This window comes from Equus przewalskii, chromosome 5 (genome assembly GCF_037783145.1).
Source record: "Equus przewalskii isolate Varuska chromosome 5, EquPr2, whole genome shotgun sequence".
NCBI lineage: Eukaryota > Metazoa > Chordata > Mammalia > Perissodactyla > Equidae > Equus > Equus przewalskii.
Window position 1 is genome coordinate 81940850 of NC_091835.1, and position 19183 is coordinate 81960032.

Consider the following 19183-nt stretch of genomic DNA (forward strand, 5'->3'; position numbering starts at 1 on the left):
TTTGTTAAGGTGTGTTCTGGGGCCCAGGTCTTGATGAATGTTCCATCTAAGCTCAAAAAGAGTGTATATTCTCCTGTGTTGTATAAAGTATCCTATAAATGTCAACTAGATCCAGTTGATTGATGGTGCTGGTCAGTTCCAATATGTCCTTATTGATTTTCTGCCTGCTGAACTTGTTGATTACTGATTGAGGGGTGTTGAAGTTTCTAGCTACAATGGTGGATTTGTCTTTTCCTGCTTGCAATTCTTTCAGTTTTTGCTTCATGAACTGTGACGCTCTGTTGTTAGGAGCATACACATTAAGGATCGCTGTGTCCTTTTTGGAGACCCGACTCCTTTACCATTATCTCATGCCCCTCTTTAGCCCTGCTAATTTTTCTCTGAAGTCTGCCTTGTCTGAAATTAATGGAGCTATTCCAGCTTTCTTTTGATTAATATTAGCATAGTATATATTTTTTTATATTCCTTTACTTTTAATCTATCTGTGTCTTTATATGTAAAGTGGATTTCTCAGAAAAACAGTAGAAAGGATCAACAAACTAAGAGCTGGTGTTTTGAAAAGATAAACAAAATTGACAAACGTTTAACTAGAATAAGAAAAAAAGGGGGAAGACTGAAATAAATAAAATCAGAAATGAAAGCGGAGACATTACAATTGACACTGCAGACACACGAAGAATAATAAGAGACTGCTATGAACAATTATATGCCAACAGATTGGATAACCTAGAAGTAATGGAGAAATTCCTAGAAATTTAAAACCTACCAAGACTGAATCATGAAAAAATCAAAAATTTGAACAAATCAATACAAGTAAAGAGGTTAAAACAATAATCAAAAACCCCCAACAGGGGGCTGGCCTGGTGGCACAGCGGTTAAGTGTGCACGTTCCGTTTCTCGGCGGCCCAGGGTTCACTGGTTTGGATCCCAGGTGCAGACATGGCACTGCTTGGCAAAAGCCATGCTGTGGTAGGCATCGCACATATAAAGTAGAGGAAGATGGGCAAGGATGTTAGTTCAGGGCCAGTCTTCCTCAGCAAAAAGAGGAGGATTGGCAGTAGTTAGCTCAGGGCTGATCTTCCTCAAAAAAAAAAAAAAACCCCAACAAAGAAAAGCACAGGACCAGACGGTTTCACTGATGAATTCTGCCAAACATTTAAACAATTAATGCCTATCCTTCTCAAACTCTTCCAAAAAATTAAAGAGGAGGGAACACTCCCAAGCTTGTTTTACAAGGCCAGCATTTCTCTGATACCAAAGCCAGACAAGGATACTACAAGAAAACACAACTCCAGGCCAATATCCTTGGTTAATATAGAGGCAAAAATTCTGAACAGAATACTAGCCAACTGAATTCAATAGCATATTAAAAGGATCATATACCATGACCAATTTGCATTTAACCCTAGGATGCAAGGATGTTTCAATAGAAGCAAATCAATAAATGTAATATACCACATTAGCAGAAAGAAGGATAACAATTATATGATCATCTCAGTAGATGCAGAAGAAGCATTTGACAAAATTCAACATCCTTTCATGATAAAAGCTCTCCATAAATTGGGTATAGAAGGAACAAGCTTCATCATAAAGAAGGCCATATATGACAAACCCATAGCTAACATCATACTCAACACTGAAAGGTTGAAAGCTTGCCTACTAAGATGAAGAACAAGACAAGGGTGCCAGCTCTCACCATTCTTATTCAACATGGTGCTGCAAGTCCTAGCCAGAGCAATTAGGCAAGAAAAAGAAATAAAAGGTATCCAAATTGGAAAGGAAGACGTAAAAATTGTGTCTGTTTGCAGATGACATGATCTTATATATAGAAAACTCTAAAGACTCCACTAAAAATCTGTTAGAACTAATAAGGGAATTCAGTAAAATTATAGGATAGAAAATCAACATACAAAAATCAGCTGCATTTTTATACATTAACAATGAACTATGTGAAAAAGAAAGAAAGAAAACAATTCCATTTATAATAGCATCAAAAATAATGAAATACTTAGGAATAAATTTAACCAAGGAGATAAAAGATCTGTACACTGAAAACTATATGATTTTGGTAAAAGAAGTTAAGAAAGACACAAATGAATGGAAAGATATCTTGTATTCATGGATTAGAATTAATATTGTTCAAATGTTCATACTACCCAAAGTGATCTACCAATTTAGTGCAATCCCTACCAAAATTCCAGTGACGTTTTTCACATCGAGACAATAATCCCAAAATTCGTATGAAACCACAAAAGACCCCAAATAGCCAAAGCAATCCCAAGAAAGAACAAAACTGAGGTATCACACTTCCTGATCTCAAACAATATTACAAAGTTCTAGTAATCAAAACAGTGTGGTGCTGGCATAAAAACAGACAAAATTGACTAATGGAACAGAGTAGAGAGCCCAGATAAAACCCCACACATATGTGGTCAACTAATATTTGACAAGGGTGCCAAGAACACACAATATGGAAAGGATAGCTTCTTCAATAAATGATGTTTGGAAAAGTGTATATTCACGTGCAAAATAATGAAATTGGACCTCTATCTTACACTACTCACAAAAAATAGCTTGAAATAGATTAAAGACTTAAATGTAAGACCTGAAACTGTAAAAGTACTAGAAGAAAACCTAGGGAAAAAGCTCCTTGATGTAAGTCTTGGCAATGATCTTTTGGCTATGACACCAAAACCAACAAAAGCAAAAATAAACAAGTGGGACTACATCAAACTAAAAAGCTTCGGCACAGCAAAATAAACAATCAGAAAATTTAAAAAGCAACGGCTGAGTAGTTAAGTTCGCATGTTCTGCTTCAGTGGCCCAGGGCTTTCTCAGTTCAAATCTAGGGCACAGACATGGCACCGCTCATCAGGCCATGCTGAGGTGGCGTCCCACATAGCACAACCAGAAGGACCTACAACTAGAATATAGAACTATGTACTGGGGGGCTTTGAGGAGAAGAATAAAATAAAATAAAGATTGGCAACAGATGTTAGCTCAGGTGCCAATCTGAAGAAAAAAAAAAGACAACCTACAGAATGAGAGAAAATATTTGCAAACCATATGTTTAAAAAAGGGGTTAATATCCAAAATACATAGGGAACTCATACAACTCAATAGCCGAAAAACAAACAATCTGATTGAAAAATGGGCAAAAGACCCGGATAGTCTATTCAGTTTATGTCATTTGTGTATTTTTCTATTGGGGTATTTATATATTTTATGGCTTTGTAAGTTCTCTTTACATATTAAGGATACTAGTTATCATATATGTTGCAAATAATTTATGCCGTTGATATTTGTTAGGTCTATTTGTGCCGTTTCTTGGTTGGCCCCACATCAGCAGTTGTTGGGATTTCCTTAGGGAGATAGTTAAGAGCCTGGACTCTGGGTTCCAATTGCAGCTCAGCTACTGCTCACTGTGTAATCTTGGGAAGTTGCTTTATCTCTTAGCTGTTGCTAGAACGGATATAAAACGATAGTGCCAACTTCATGGGATTGTTGAGAGGACTATGTGACTGAAAGGGCTGAACGGACTACCTGTCAGAATTTAGTCAACACTCCATGAGTTCTGACTGTTACTGTGTTCAGAGATAAATGAATGATGTGGAATGAATGAATGTATGAGTTGTATTTGCTGCCCCGTCTGGCTTCTTTGCATTAACTTTCTCTCAGGCGAAACTTCATGGAGACCTTTCTACACTGTGGCGTTTGGATCCTATTTGTCAGAACTACTGCCTGTGGACCCCCTCTCCCCTTAACGGGGTAGCACATTTGATATAAAATCTCATTCTTATTTTGCTTCAACAACTTGGGAATTTGTTGGGTACTCATTGTGTAGGTTTTCAATTAAGTGTACTTTTCAAATAAATAAAGCTGAGCAAACTAGAGTAGGGGACTCTTTTCAGATACAGTGTATACTCGTTAGGTCTGTTTTTCCTACTTACATAAGAGCGGCAGTTGTCCAAGTCAGAGACGTATCAAGTGAACCAAACGGTGTTGGGAGCTCCGAATGCGCCGTGGAGACTTTAATTCTTTTCTGATTAGTGACATTTTTCTCTCCCAAAAGCTTGGAGGAATGAGAACGTGAGCTTTCCGTGGGGAAGTCTTGCTCGCGTCGTTTCTTTTTCTATGTTTTATGCGTCTGTCTATTCTGCGGTGGAATAAAATATGTCCTCTCTCTGGTCACCGCGCAGCCCCGGTACATGTGCTACCCATTAGACTCAGATCCTCTTCCTAAAACCCCGCAAATGAATGCGAACTCTGTGCTCTTTTACCTTTGAAAAATTTGTAATGTTCACCGTATCTTTTTGATCATTAGATTGGCAAATGCTTAAATTCTCACAAAATTCCCTTTATAAGCTGTTTTTAGTTTTCAGATATTCAATCATACATGCCTTTTAGAAAGGCAAAAAAATATGGTTATTGATGAAAGGGAAGAAAGAATCATTGTCCTGCTACTCCATAATGATTGGTTCAGTCATCTTAAGCTGGATTATTTATAATATATATTTATATTTACTATACTGAATATATAATATATGTAGTGCATAATAAATATAAATATACATATATGTGTAAAACAGAGGATGTGATTTGTCCTGATTGGATTTTACAGGAACAGAATGTTAGCATGTGTTAAAGATCATGTAGTCCAATGCTCTGATTTTACGAATAGTCCGAGCTCAGAAAGACGGCACCTGCTTCCCCAGGGTCTCACGTGGGAGAACCTAGTCAAGAATTCAAGGCTGTGTTCGTGATGCCATTACTGTGGTCATATTTTCGCTCAATTTCAAACCTTTTTTATATTTAACTTTATTTTTACATCAGAGGATTCTTTCGTTTGTTGTGTGTTTTTGTGCAGCTAAACCCTTTCCAGTTATTCCTATCCAGCGATTTGGCAGATTTCCTTTAAACAAGAGCCATCCATATTAGGCAGCAGGTTTATGAGATACCACTAAAGCTACTGAAAAAAAAATAGCAAGGTTACTCTTACTGAAAATGTTCAAAAAACAGCCACCCCCGTGCTTGCAGTGTTATGTGTGTTCCCTTCTTGAAGCCCCTGCGAAGAGTAAGTGGTTGCTTTATGTTGCCTTCACCCGTGCCCTTCGTGCTGCCTGTTGTGGGCTTTGAAGTTGTGTGCTGTGTCCGAAGGTTTCCGAGTAGCGCAAGACCATCATCATTAACTGGATAGGCTTCATAGTTAGGACTGAAAATGATGTTGCGATGGCTCTGCCTCCTCTTTAAACAACGTCTGAAAAGTACAGCTAGCTCTCATTGCGTTGCTCATGGCCCCCCTGGGTGATACCGATTTTCCTTCCCCGCTCTTTGTGAGATGTTCCGTTTCTGGTAAGTAACACTTGGTACTTTCCCATATATCAACAATGTCTCCTTAAATTGCTAGAATGCCCTCTTTCCTTCCTTCAAATCAAGGCACATTTCTTCAAGTATCAGATCATGCTTCATTCATTCATTCATCCTTTTAACACCAAGTCAACACACGGGTTCTGCTGGGCTGGGCACTTCTATGGTGCAGCATGGACTCAGGCTCTAGCCTAATTGAATGAGTTTTTAAAATAATATTACAAAGAGGAGGTATGAGGTTTTGGGAACTAGGAAATCTGACCAGGTCACCCCTCTCTCCAGAGTTTTTCAGTGGCTTCTCATTGGCTACAGGATGAAATCTCTGTTCCTTTGCATGGCATGAAAGGGCTTTTGTGACTTTGACCCCTCTCTGCCCAAGTTCACGGTGTACTCACTCAATAGAAGAGGTCTGGCATTAAAGCGAAACCTGGAGGACGAGTAGGAGAGAGTAGGCAAGGGTAGCCTGGGCTGGACGAGAACAGTCCCAGCAATGGGAGGAGACCAAGAGAAGGTCTTGAGGCAGGAGAGGACATGGCAGTCCCCTGTTGCCTTTCGCGCCCTGTGTTCCTTGTCTGAACTGGAGGCACAGAAAATGATGTGAGTTACTATTTCCTCAGTTTTCCCAAAGATGTTACGTAACAAGTACCACTCTAGATGCTTAGGAGAGAAGTCAATTACATGCAAAGGTGCCCTGGGTTACATCAGGGCTTTCAAGCTCAGTTCTCTTTGGGAACTCTGGCTGAGAAGGCTGTGAGTGTAGAAGGCCACCACTGACAGGTTGTGAATCCTCAGGGCTCTCGTCTGAGTGGGTGCTGATGTCATTATCTCATTTCATCTCCAGTCTGCTTGGCAAGCCCAGAAATTCAGTGACAGGTGCCTGGGGCTTTAAGCCGTTATGCTTTTGCAGACTCAAGTGCGTGATGCTGCTCCCGCCCCCTGCGCTTTTCTGGTTTCCTGTGCTTGGCCTAGTAGGACCTCCGGTCCTCTTGCCTCTACTATTTGACCATGCCTACATGATGTCTGGCAGTTACTTGAATACGTCGTGCAGGTCACACTACTCCCGCCAGCACGGGAGCTGAAGCACTTGGATCTGAAGGAGGAGAAATGTCCATATACCCATGAAACAGAATTCCTTGCTCAGTGGCAGCATTCTACCTCTAAATCCTGCCTGGATTCAGGAGAGAGGATGTCTGGGCCTGTTAAGTACCTAAAGGGGAAAGGAAAGCTCCCTATCCAGTGACAGCTCAGTCCCTGTAGATAACACTCCTCAAAATAGACGCTAGTGTCCAGAACCTCCGGTCAGGGCTGGTCCAGGGGTGAAGGCCACACCGTATGAGAGTGGCCATCCAGAGACAAGATGGCTATTCAGCAAAATCGGTCTGAGCTTTTCCTGCCATTGAGTCCCTTCTCTGTGTGATACCTGTTCATTGTGAACCTCTGTTGGCTGTCCCTCTGCCACCTGCCCATAATTGGATTTTCTAAATCATCTCAACTTGTTATCAGAGGTGTTTTTCTAGAATGTGAACCTGGTCATGTCACCCCACTGCTCAGAGTTTTTCACTGGCTTCCCATGGGCTATAGGATGAATCTCTGTCCCTTTGCATGGCAGGGAAGGGCTTTCCTGGCCGCCACCTCTCTGTCCAAGTTTAACTGGACAGTTTATATTTTGTAAAACCTGAACCAATTCCCCCATAACAGAATTGTGTTGTTATGGTGCCTTTGCACACACAGTCTGTTCCCTTGGAATAGACCTTTTTTAAAAAATAAGGTAGACGTATGGTGGCTTTTTCTACTAGACTCATGTGCCCTGTAAAATCATCTTACTGTATTATGATTACTCTCCAGGCTCCATTCTCTTGATAAGGTTTTTCACGATGAGACTGTATCTTTTCATGTTGTTTTACCCTCAGCCTCTAGTAGCATGTTAAACACATCCATTCACTAAGTATTTTCTGCTTTAGGAACAGTAGAAGCAGTGGTAAACAGACAGGCAGGGCTCCTGCTCTTGAGGAGTGTACATTCTAGTGCGTATATATGTCTGGCACTAAACAAGTAAACAGATAAACATGATGCCATCTGATCGGGGCTCTAGAGGGAAGAGAAAGGATCAGAGGATCGGGAAGGGTCGTGGTGGGTGTGCGGAGGCACTAATTTAGGTAGGGACTTCAGGGGAAGCCTCACTGAGGAGTGAAAGTTGAGCTAAGGTCTGAGGAATGAGAATCCAAGGAAACATGAGAATGTCTGGGGGAGAGTTTTAAGCAGGAGAGAAAGCAAGTATAATGGACCCTGATAGAGCAATGAACTTGATATGTCGGAGGAACTGAAGGAAGACCAGTGCGGCTGGAGCACAAGAGGGCGAGTGGTTGGAGACGCGTCTGGAGAGGTAGGCAGGAGTCAGGTCACGTAGGCTTTTGCCCACCTTCAGCTGTTTCATGACTTGAACGTCTCGGACCTGAAGACTGATTATGCGGGTACTGGTTGTCTTCATCCTCCAGCACAGCCTTGGGCTCCTCTTCGCCCAAGCTGCGTGCCCAGCGGGCCTGAAACCACTGAGTTAAGAGTAAGAGGGTTATACATTTCTCTCCTCCATTTTATTGCTGGAATTTCACCAGATCTGGAGACATTGAGGAAATCGACTTGTTTCAGTGTTTGGTCTCCTGAGCAGGCCTTTGACAGGAGCCGTATCATAAGGAGTTCAGGATGAAGTGAACGTTGGTCGTGGAGGAGCTGTACCGAGCACTCTTTGTGAGTAATACACGGGCCGGAACTCCTTTTATGTGCTCCTGGCTTTTGTCTTCATCTGAACCAGCAACCTAAAAGTGAGAAAGAGCTCCCTGTCTAGTGACACACCATTGAAGAGTGTGGAGTCCTGTGCAAGGACCACAAATGAACTCTAGAAATTTACTACATTTTTCCAAGATGGCAACTGACTTGTTTTGGGTTTGTTTTAATACGAGCACTGAAGACTGCGACTGCTGATTCGGGGAATCTAAAAGGCTTCAGGATAACAGGGAAGCGGGCCGCACATTCTTCTTGCAGCTGTTGCTGTTCACAACACTTTTGACAGTTAAAATACATCACACATTCTCTTGTCCTTTTAATGTAAACATTTACTGTTTTAAGTGGACTATGGAATCAAACCAAAGTAGAAGGACGCAGACTGATATTTCAGAGGTGAAGCTAAGCGCTAGACTAAATTAAATAAAAGTAATTTGCAATCTAACTCAGAGTCACATACTATACATTACACCGTGTTTGTCCCTGGGAAAGATTAAACAGAGGGCTTTCATGGCTTGCTTTATTTTTACAACCTGTTACCAGAAGGGAATTTCATACAGAACAGGCAAAATTTTGAATTAGAATTAAGTTTCAAAAATATGGAAAATGTTTTAAAGGAGAGCCTCCTCAGTGTTGATTTTCTTCTGTGCTTCAGCATTGTCTAAAGTCAAGAAAACAATGCAGACTCTAATTTTTGTTGTTGTTCATCTCCCCAAGAAAAACTTGACCTCCTTCTTTCTCTTTACATTGGCGTCTGGCTCAAGCCTTTACTTTCAACTCTTATAACTTCTTTCAAATTGTATTAAATTTGAAGACTAAGAACCTTCAAAATGACCCACGTTGGAATCCTAGGACTACTCCTGGCTGACTTGATCTGTTTTTTTTAAATATGGATATAAAATTTGGCTTAAAATCCCAATAGTTAACAGTGTGGCATTCTATAAAGTGTCACACCATATAAGAAATTCTGGTGTCCTTGAGGTTAGTTTTACCCTGAAAGGAAAAATTACGAATGAATATAGGTTCAAGTTTGTTCAGTTTCCTGTTTTGCTTAAAATTTTCCTGCACCACACGTAAATTCATCAAACTCCTTTCCTGGCGACAATACTTCATTAGATGACTTTAGTGACTATTCAGGAGATTTTAACTTATGAGTCATAAAATTCTTTTATTCCCCAAAGCATTTCCTGCGTCTGCCTGGAGTTTCACGTCTTTGTGGTTTTAGCTGGACTCCTTGGAGCAGTTACTTTCTCAATGACTGTGTTCTTGCGGTCTGTACGGAATACCTGGGGAGCCGGCTCACAGATTGACTCCTGTTTTTCAAGAAAATTGAAAAATTAATCCCTTTCACTGCCTAGTCCTGGTAATTTTATTGAGAAATTTCCTTAAACTTTTTAACCTCTTCCTCTCATGATGGAGGCGTTTTGACTCGCTGCTTGTGTTGTTCCCAGCATTAATCTTTCTGTGCCCACTTAGGCCTGTTTTTGTCTCTTTCTGTGAATACACCCCAGTGATGCGATGTTCGCCTGTCCCATCAGGTTTTCATCACTCACTTGGTGTAAAGGAAAAGGAGATAGAGTTACAAATATATTGGACCATTTAGCAATTGATGAGAAATGCCTTTGGATATCCTTTTTCCTCCTCTTTTTTTTAGCTCTTTTTGAAGAAGGTGAAAGTCAGGTTATAGTGGAAAGCCAGAACCCTTGTGTGTTCCTGTTTGAAAGGTCCAGGGAAGTGAAGATGATCCTTTCTGACATGTGAGTTTCAGAAATTCTTAGTGATTATTGTTAATACACACGTCGCTTATGTGAAGAGCTTCATCTGCATGTGCATGGCTTTATGTGTTTTAAAAGATGATGCCTGACTGTGTTCTGATAATAGATGGAAGCTGAGCATGCCCAGAGGAGACTGGAGTCTAAGTCTGGATATGCTATTTGGCAAGATTCATCCAGCATGGGACAATGGGACAAACGAAAGATGTAAGGCTAATAGAACATTGAAACGAATTAATAAATTATTTAGGAGTTGATTACTAGGAAATCTGTTACAAGACTTTGCTGTGTTTTGTGTCTTTAAGGACTAATTTTAGAATTTTGTCGAAAAAGCTAGTTACTTATACATTTGTTTAATGGCAACTTTCTCATTTTTCAGCACAGGACTTCTTAAAAATATTTAATCAATAAAAGAAAGGATTCTATTTATAAATCATAAAAGAATATATTTACTAAGTTAGTGTTTTACTAGGTTGATTAGTGTATTATTTATTTTTAGAGGAGAGAAAAATCAATGCAATAATCACTTGCAACTAACATATATACAGAGAGTATAAGTCCTTGGAATGTAGCACACATTATCATTGCATAATCTATATCCATATGCTGTTTATAACAAGCTGAAATGTTAGACCCATGAGAAAAGAACCAGATTCTGGCACAGGACAGTTTTGTGGTAAGGAAAGATGAATGGATTCCAAAATAAAAAAAAATTTAAAAGCTTGATGGTTCCACAATAAAATAAGAGAGCTGAGATGGGGCTTTAAAGATATCTGTGTTAGCACAAGCTGACATTTAAAACACTTAATTCCCTTCTTCATCTGTGTTCTCCTTTACTGCTTCTGATCCTGACTCAGGTAAATGAACTGACTCACCTTAGCAGGTGAGGACAGGAACAAAGATCCCTGGCATTGTAACCTCTCCCCAGTCTCTTCCCCCACCCCTTGATGTGGCCCTTCTTTCACAGTTGTTTTTCCAAACAGTTAGAGGCAGGCCTGTGTCCATCACTGTTGCAGTGGTTGGAGCCTGTTGGCTTAATTGCTGTGAGCATGTTGCTAACGATGCTAGGACCAGATGTTTGTCAATGTGAGTGTTCATACAGTGAAAAAGGCTTTTGTCCACACATACATATGTTGCTCCCTTCACCCTTTCTTATATAAATTTGAGATAAGGGGATTTGCAATATGAGAATGATTCATTAAAAATATATTCAGAGCCCATTTGGATGGCTATTATTTAAAAAAAAAATGTTGGAAAGGATGTGGAGAAATTAGAACCCTTGTACATTACTAGTGAGAAAGTAAAATGGTGCAGCCAGTGCAGAAAACTGTATGGCAGTTCCTCAGAAAATGAAACATAGTAATTCCACTTCCAGATAGATGCTCAAAGGAATTGAGAGCAGGGACTTGAACAGATATTTGTACACCAGTGTTCATAGCAGCGTCATTCACAGCATCAAAAGGTAGAAGCAACTCAAATGTCCATTGAAAGATGAATAGATAAACAAAATATGGTGTATACCCAAAATGGAATATTATTCAGCCTTAAAAAAGGAATGAAATTCTGATACATGCCACAACATGCATGAATCTTGAAAATATCTTAAGTGAGATAAGCCAGACACAAAAGGACAAATATTATATTATTCCACTTATATGAGGTACTCAGCATAGTCAAATTCATAAAAACCTAGAGTATAGAGAAAGAAAGTAGAATGGTGGTTCCTGGGACTCAGAGGAGGGGCTGTGTGGGGAGTTAGTGTTTAATGGGTACAGAGCTTCAGTGTGGGAAGATGAAAATGTTCTGGAGATAGATGGTGAGGATGGTTCCATAACTATGTGAATGTACTTAATGCCGCTGAACTGTACCCCTAAAAATGATTAAAATGGTAAATTTTATGTCATGGATATTTTACCACAATAATAAATGTAGGTATATGTAAACATCAAGGAAAAACACACTCCTGTGTGTGTCTCCTCTACTTTTAATACTTTATTACAGTCCTGCTTCACTTCTGATGCCAGACATGTGGGTTTTCCACACTTCAGTCAATTCTGCCACACCAGCTGGGTGTCTTGCAATTTAACTCAGTTCTAACACTCTCTGCCCCATGCCCTCGCTTGACTTACTAGATGACCAGTTTGTTATATAAAAGAATATAACTCAGGAACAGTCAGATGGACGAGATGTGTAGGGCAGTTGCGTGGGACGTTGGTGTGGAGCTGCCGTGCCCTCTCTGGGAGCACCAATCTCCCAGCATCTTCACATGTTCACCAACTGGGAAGTTCTCCGAACCCATCGTTTTGGGTTTCTGTGGAGCTTAAACTCAATCTCCAGCCCCTTTCCCTTCCTAGGGAGGTTGCGGGGTGGGGGTGGGGTGGGGGCTGAAAGTTCCAACTCTCTAATCACATCCTTGGTTCCCCTGGCAACCAGCCCCCATCCTTAGGTTACCTGGGGGCTTTGCAAAAGTCACCTCACTGACATAAACTCAGGTGTGGTTGAAAGGGGCTTCTTGTGAATAACAAAAGACACTTTTGTTGCTCTGATCACTTAGGAAATTCCAAGGGTTTTAGGAGTCTGTGCCAGGAACAGGACGAAGACCAAATATATATTTCTTATTGCAAATCATAATATCACAGTCTACTCCTTGGTCTTTGAACATGGATCCCTTACAGCAAAATGCTCATAAAAGTTGAAAGGTACTGACGCATTGCTAGAATCCCTTTGCCCCTTAATAACTGTCTAGTTCATCATTGTAACGTATCCCAGGGAGAGGCCAGGTAGGTTTGCTTGCTTTCATTGGAGGTCTTGTCGGGAACCAGGACCAAGACGAAATATGTATTTCTTATTATAAATCACAATATCACCGTATATAAATATATATTATCTAATGTTATTCACCTTCACTTTTATTTAATAGTAGTTATTTTTTAAAAGTCCTAAATAAGAATTCTTTCAAGCCATCATAACTTGAGATTGAAGAGGGGGAAGTTGGACTTTGAGGGACAAATGGCAAAATGAAAAGACATCTGTTCCTCCCCTGCTCCCCCCACTCCCAATGAAAATCACTAAGGGAATGTAAAAGAATTTGCTAATCTGTGGGAGTTCCTGCCAGGTAAGGTAGATTAGGATGTGGTTAAAAGTGATACTGAGGGAAGATTTGTCGTTCTCTCTCAGGAGTAAGTGGCAGAGTTGTAAGTTAGGGGGATCCTGTGAGAACCCAAACAACATTTCTGAACTAGGAGAGTTGAGAGCTTAGAGACCAGGTTAGTCCTTGGGATGGGTGGGGAACTTTCCATTTTGGAAATCCTTTCCCCACTGTGGAACGATGCTATTCAGAAGCAGCTCAGTGGAGAGGTCTAAAGGCAGTTACCATTATACAGCAAAGGTAAGCATTGGGACCTGTCCTTGCTAGGCTAGACAGTAGTTAGCAATCAGATAGACACCAGACATATGCCTATCATATGCTTGGAAAAAGAGGCCAGGCCAAAGAGTAAATTACATGTGGAGAAAATGGTCCTTGGGATAGAAGATTTGCCAAACATAGTGAAAGGTATACAGAACAATGTCCCCAGTGAGGACAACCCGTAACAGCCGCTCACTCCTATGTCCCTCAATGTACTGGATCACTGAACTGGTAATATAAAGGTAAATTAGTCAAATCTCCAGCTCTCCATGTGAGAGGAGACTTCTAACAGTGCACAGGTGGACCATGAAGGGATTGAAGGGGAATGCGCTCATGTTAATTTGGGGCCAATATCAGGCCAAGTACACTTCTTCCCATTGAGGTGGGAAGGAGAAAATGAACAAGGCATGGAACCTGCAAGATATTCTGCAGTGTAAGCAAATGAAAGTGAAGCTCTGGGGGAAAGCATACATGTGAAAAAAGATATTTTTATTGAAAAAATATTTGCACTTTCAATAAAAGATAAAAAAACTCTATAAAAGAGATGAAAGGTGAAATGTGATCACAGACTAAGATACAACAGAGCTGGAAGAATCCAGAAAATCCTGCAAAGAAACTAACAATCCTAGAGCTGAACTGAAAACTTCATTAGAAACAATAAAGAACCCAACTGAAGCTGCTAAATAGATAATTAGTAATCTGGAAAGCCACTTGACAAACTATCCTATAATGCAGAGGAAAAGGAACGAAGACAGTTGGAAGATTGCCGGCAATAAGATGCTAGATGTAGAATATAGAAAACAACCATCCAGCTCAGTGACTAATTCGTGTCCCTCAGGAAGAAAATGGAAAAAACAAAACAGAAAAATAAAAAAGATACACTAAGAAAGATAGGAATTTCAAGTTTTTAAGACCACGTGTACTACATCCCTGGTAGAATTAGTGAAAAAAAAAAAATACCAGCATCAAGACATTTTCTGGTGAAATTTTTGAATTTCAAAAAGCAAAACCCACAAAAATATATCTTAAGTATTTAAACAGAAAAATATTTCTTAGGGAGCAAAAATCAGTCGTGTCTCAGACATCCTCTCAGCCGTTTCCACCAGAAGACAAGGAAATAATTTGGCTTTAGGGTTGTGAGAAAAAGAAGATTTTGACTCTTAAACTCTATCTCCAGTCAATTGTTATTCCTTTATGCAAGAAACAGGAAGATCTTCTCAGATGTACAGTGATTCAGGAAACATATTGTTCACATACTTTTCTTGAAAAATTACTTCATGAAGTAGTCCAAGCGGCTGAGAAATGAATCAATATATAGAGGGAAGATATAGTTTGTATAATATATAAGGACTATTAGTGAGCGTGCAACATAAACATAGACTCTAATTGAAATCATTGTCTCAGATATCGAATCACCACAAAATGCAAAGTCAAAATGATATTTGAAAGGACAGATACATTAAGTAAAAATAGATAGTTTCACAAATAATAATTTGGGTCAAAAATCCCAGATTATGCCAACCAAAAAAGTAGAATTAGGAAAGAAAGGTGTGAGAATCAGTAAATGTGCGCTGACTTCCTCGTCTTACACACAAGGTTTTCCGTATACACTGTTTCATTGCTTGTCATTAATGCAAGTGAATTTAAAATGTATTTGAAGAATGGAAGGTGCTCCGTTCTAAAACTAAAAATGCTACATATGTCCACCAATCCACTAGAGAAAAAGTCAAAAGAAACACTTATCTTGGGGAAAAGGGAAATCACAGTGACCTATAAAATCAGAAAATAAGATGACAAGTTGAGATGAAGTACATTTGTTTTTATATAACTTTAAATGGGATAAACTTTCCCTTTAAGAGATCGATTATCCTCGAATTTGGTTTAAAGCATCCAGCTTTCTAAAAGGGATACTCTATCTAAAAGAGATACTGAAAGCAAAATGACACAGGAAAGTTAAAAATAGAAGGATGGCAAAGATAGAGCAAACTAAATGAAAGTAGGAGTCTCATTTTACTATCAAAATGAAGTTAAAGGTAAAAAACATTAAACATTTCGAATAGATTTAAAAAAACATTGGCTAAAGTGGCAATCCACGATGAAGATGTAACGATCTTGAAACTTTATATGCAAATACCGTGGCTTCAAAATAGACATGTACAAAGTGCTAGAGATAGCGGAACTTGAGACATGAGCGTAATGAGAGACGTGAACATTTCTCTCTCAGGGTTTGACAGATCAATTGGCAAAAAATAAAGACATGGGGGTCTGCCTACTCTACATAATTCACAAGGTTGACATAGTAGAATGTACTAAAATTTTTCATCCAACAGAGAATACAACCAATTTCTTTTCGAGTATGCAAAGAAGAGTTAAGAAAGTATAAGCCTACTATAAACCACTGATAAAACCAAAATAAGTTAGTCCAAACAAATCTGTACGCATCACAATCCTTGAATAAAATATAGGAAAGTAGAAATTAATAATGAAGCAGAAGTAAAAATCCCAGCAACTTTTAAAAAAATAGAACTTCTTGAATGACGCTTGGATGAAATAAGCAAACAGCTACAATTAATAATTTTTTTTCTGGTGGTTAACTGATTTTTCTGCCTGGACACCCGTAGGCATGTGTGTCTTGAATGTGAAGTAATTTCCTCAGTATAATAATTCCGTTTTGATGGTCTGTATTAGTTTTCTCCTGAAACCCCTTGCGCCCATGTGATCTATAGATTTAGTTCTTCATTTCAGGAAATATTCCTTCTGTTCTGACTTGGAAAATGGTTTTTGTCTTTTATTCACTTTGCTTTCTGTTTAAAGGTCTCCATCTTTTGTAGTCTGCTTTCCCAGTGTATCATATGTGTGTATATCTGGTTGCTTTCATTTGTCTGTTTTCTTTCATATTCAATTTTCTTGAGCTGTTTCTTCTTGTCGGAGATTTGATTTTCTGCCTTGTCAGTTCTGCTCTTTGATATTTCTAATGCGTTTCTTATTTCTGAAATAATAGAGATTTTGTCTTTTTTTCTTCTTGACTCTGCCGCTTACTTTTTATTTCATTTTTTCATCCATTTATTGCCTTTTAAAATCTCTGATAGAATTCGTTTTCTCTTTAATTTCCTTGAATGTTGTGACTTGTTTGTGGTTTAATTTCTTTCTCTGTTTTCTGGACTAAGGCTTCCAGGAAAAAAAATCCATTATTTGTCTTTTGAGAACTGAGACTTCTTTCACTGGAGACTTTTTCCCTTAGTTCTTTAAGCTTACTCACTTGTGAAAGGCAGTTCTAAAGTTTTTTTGTCCCAAAACAGTGGTAGGTGTTTTCTGCTGAGCCCGCTCCCGTTTCGCTTGGACGTGGGTGCATCTGCATTCCTGTGAGCGCGAGGAGCGTGGATCGTAGCCCGTGGGTTTAGGAGAGCCCGGGAGGAGCCGGGCTGGGTCCTAACCGTATGGTTGAAGTTGGTGGTTGGTCTTCTGCATCCATTCGAGGAGCCGCTGCCTTAGGCATTTCTTGACTCTGGGGGCACCTTTGAGTTTTAAACTATTTTCCAGCCTCACAGTGGACCCTTTGCGTGCTTTGATGCAAAGAGCCCTCGGGCCTGGATCACAAATTTAATGTGGCCCATTGCTTTTTACTTTTGGGGAGAGCGAGTCCGTCTATTCACTCTCTCCATTCAGCCCTGTCTTTGTTTGTCAGTGAGAATAAATCACACCTCCAAACTGTTCTCTGAGTCCCGCTTGCCCGCCCCTGGCATTTTCCAACGTCGGCGTTCAGCAGTCCTTCGGATGTCAGTCTCCTGCTTCCCCAGCACATGCAACGGCAGAGCCAGGCTGCGCGCCTCCTCCCTCACACCCAGCCCCCAGACCTGGGCGCCAACACGGGGTGTTTGGGCGTTTCTGAACTTCATCACCCTCTTCTGCTTCACCGACAGCACTTCTCAAAGGTGGTTGCATGACGCTGATAGTTTTCCTAGTTTTCAGGACTGAAAACATTCTTTGCTTTTTAAAAAACGTACTTCATTTGGTTTCTGTGGAGGGAAGTCTTTGAATTTACATTGATGCTGCTTCCTTTCTCAGAGTCTGGTTTTTGCTCTTGCTTTTCTCCAACATTCCCTCTCGGATCCACGATCCACGCATGCAGCCCAACCGCAAACCCTCAGTCCACTTGTGCTGCCCTGGTGCCTGGCTGGTGGCGACTTCTCAGGCTTTCTGGGCCCCTTCTCTGCAGGGAGAGACAATCATTTCCCCAGATTCTTTGCAAAGGCTTTGGCATATTCTTTTGAAAATCTTGAGTAGTGGAGAGTGTTTGGTCTTTGAGGTGCTTCCTTTTCCAAGTATGTTCCAGGTACCCCAGCAGCCGTCTTACGTGGAATCTTCTTTGGTTTAAAGGCTACTTATTTACAGTGTGTGGGGTCCACTCTTTCTCCTTTTTTGAAAATTGGGCAAATGGATTCTTATTGCCTGCTTTTTACCTATAACTGTGAGCTGGACCTACACATCCATGTCAGCATCTGACTTCAAGCCCTTGGCTCTGTCCCTTCCCTCAGGCCTGCTTCTTTGGACTTGGCATTCCTACTGTGATCTTTCTATCCTGACTCTGGTACCTCCTCTGGGATTTGACTTGGATCTTCTGACTCTATTCTGGTGTATCCTTTAGAACACTTTCTCTAGCTTAGTATGCAGATAGCTTAATATCTAGTTGGGAAGATAAACCTAACATAATCAAATAGCAGACAGTAATTTAAAGTGTCATTGAGTAAGTCCTAGGTTGTATAATAGAGTTGGTATGTGTTATAGACAGTCAGAAATAGTGGAAAAAGCTTCAGGGACCCTATGGGACTTGAACCAGGTATTAGTGAGTGGTTGGATTTGGAGATGGCCAAATTCCAGTCAAGCGAAGGAGCATGAATGAAGGAAGAACGTGGGAGTGAGCTTGGGCATATTGAGGCAACCGGGAAGATACTCCACAGCACACTCCATCTTTCTTCCATAAATGAGAGAGCAAATAGGGGACTATTGAAGGTTTTTTTTTTCTTTCTGGAGGCTACTATGATATAAATCCCTTACATTTGTGTGGTGATTAGCTATTTTAGAAGCACTCATATATCATTTGATCCTAATAACAACCTTGTGAGATAACAGATGAGGAAATCAAATCCCAAGTGTCTTGCTGGAAGTTTCGTAGCTAATAGGTGACGGAGCTGGGAGACGACTTGGGCAGGGAGAGCCTTGTGTCTGGGAGACGGGTTAGACATTGTCTAGATAGAAAACAGTGAGGCTCCAAATTTTGATGGTGGCTGAGGAATGGAGAAGAAGGGATGGAAATTAGAGGTGTGCTCCATAGTAGTTAATGACTGAGTGGATATGACGGCATAACAGATGAGTTTTGAATATTAGTAACTAAAACAATGACGATGTCATCATCAGAGACGGGAAAATAAATGTAAGTCAAGTGTCTGATTTGTAATTTGAATCCACTTGCTTTTGTTTATAAGATGTTTAAAATGTTTTGTTGTTGTTGCTTCTCCATCTTTTAGCCATGACTAAATCTACTTTTAAAATATATTTCACGACTCTTTTGAGTTTACTCTTTGGCTTGCTCTTTGCCAGTCTGCATAATCTTAGTTACTAGTTTGTTTAACCATTTGTATAGGCCATTTTTTAAACTTTTTCATTGTATTTGTGATTTTCTTCTGAATCTTTTCCATTTTTTCCACCTATCTCTCTGGATGTTAAATTCAGATATGGTCATAATAGTTCATCATAGTTACAGCCTGAGCAGGATTGATTTTGAATAAAGAGTGGTATATCAAGTTTCTTAAAATCTGTGCACCTGTTTACTCACACCAGTATAGTGTTACACTGTGCTGGT

At 39.9% G+C, this 19183-nt stretch overlaps 1 protein-coding gene across 12 annotated transcripts in view; it reads left to right on the plus strand.

Annotated features, from left to right (window-relative positions):
- The window catches only part of MSRB3 (methionine sulfoxide reductase B3), a 157755-nt gene that overhangs the window by 106400 nt on the left and 32172 nt on the right, over positions 1-19183 (plus strand). For 3 of the 12 annotated variants that reach the window (XM_070619667.1, XM_070619671.1, XM_070619676.1), the window contains 2 exons: positions 9800-9902; positions 10027-13864. The exons of the other annotated variants lie outside the window; for them this stretch is intronic. In XM_070619667.1, coding sequence (XP_070475768.1) covers positions 9800-9902; positions 10027-10174 — 251 coding nt within the window. In that variant the 3' untranslated portion in view covers positions 10175-13864. Of the gene's footprint in view, positions 1-9799; positions 9903-10026; positions 13865-19183 lie in introns of those variants that run through there. 12 annotated transcript variants of the gene reach the window in all.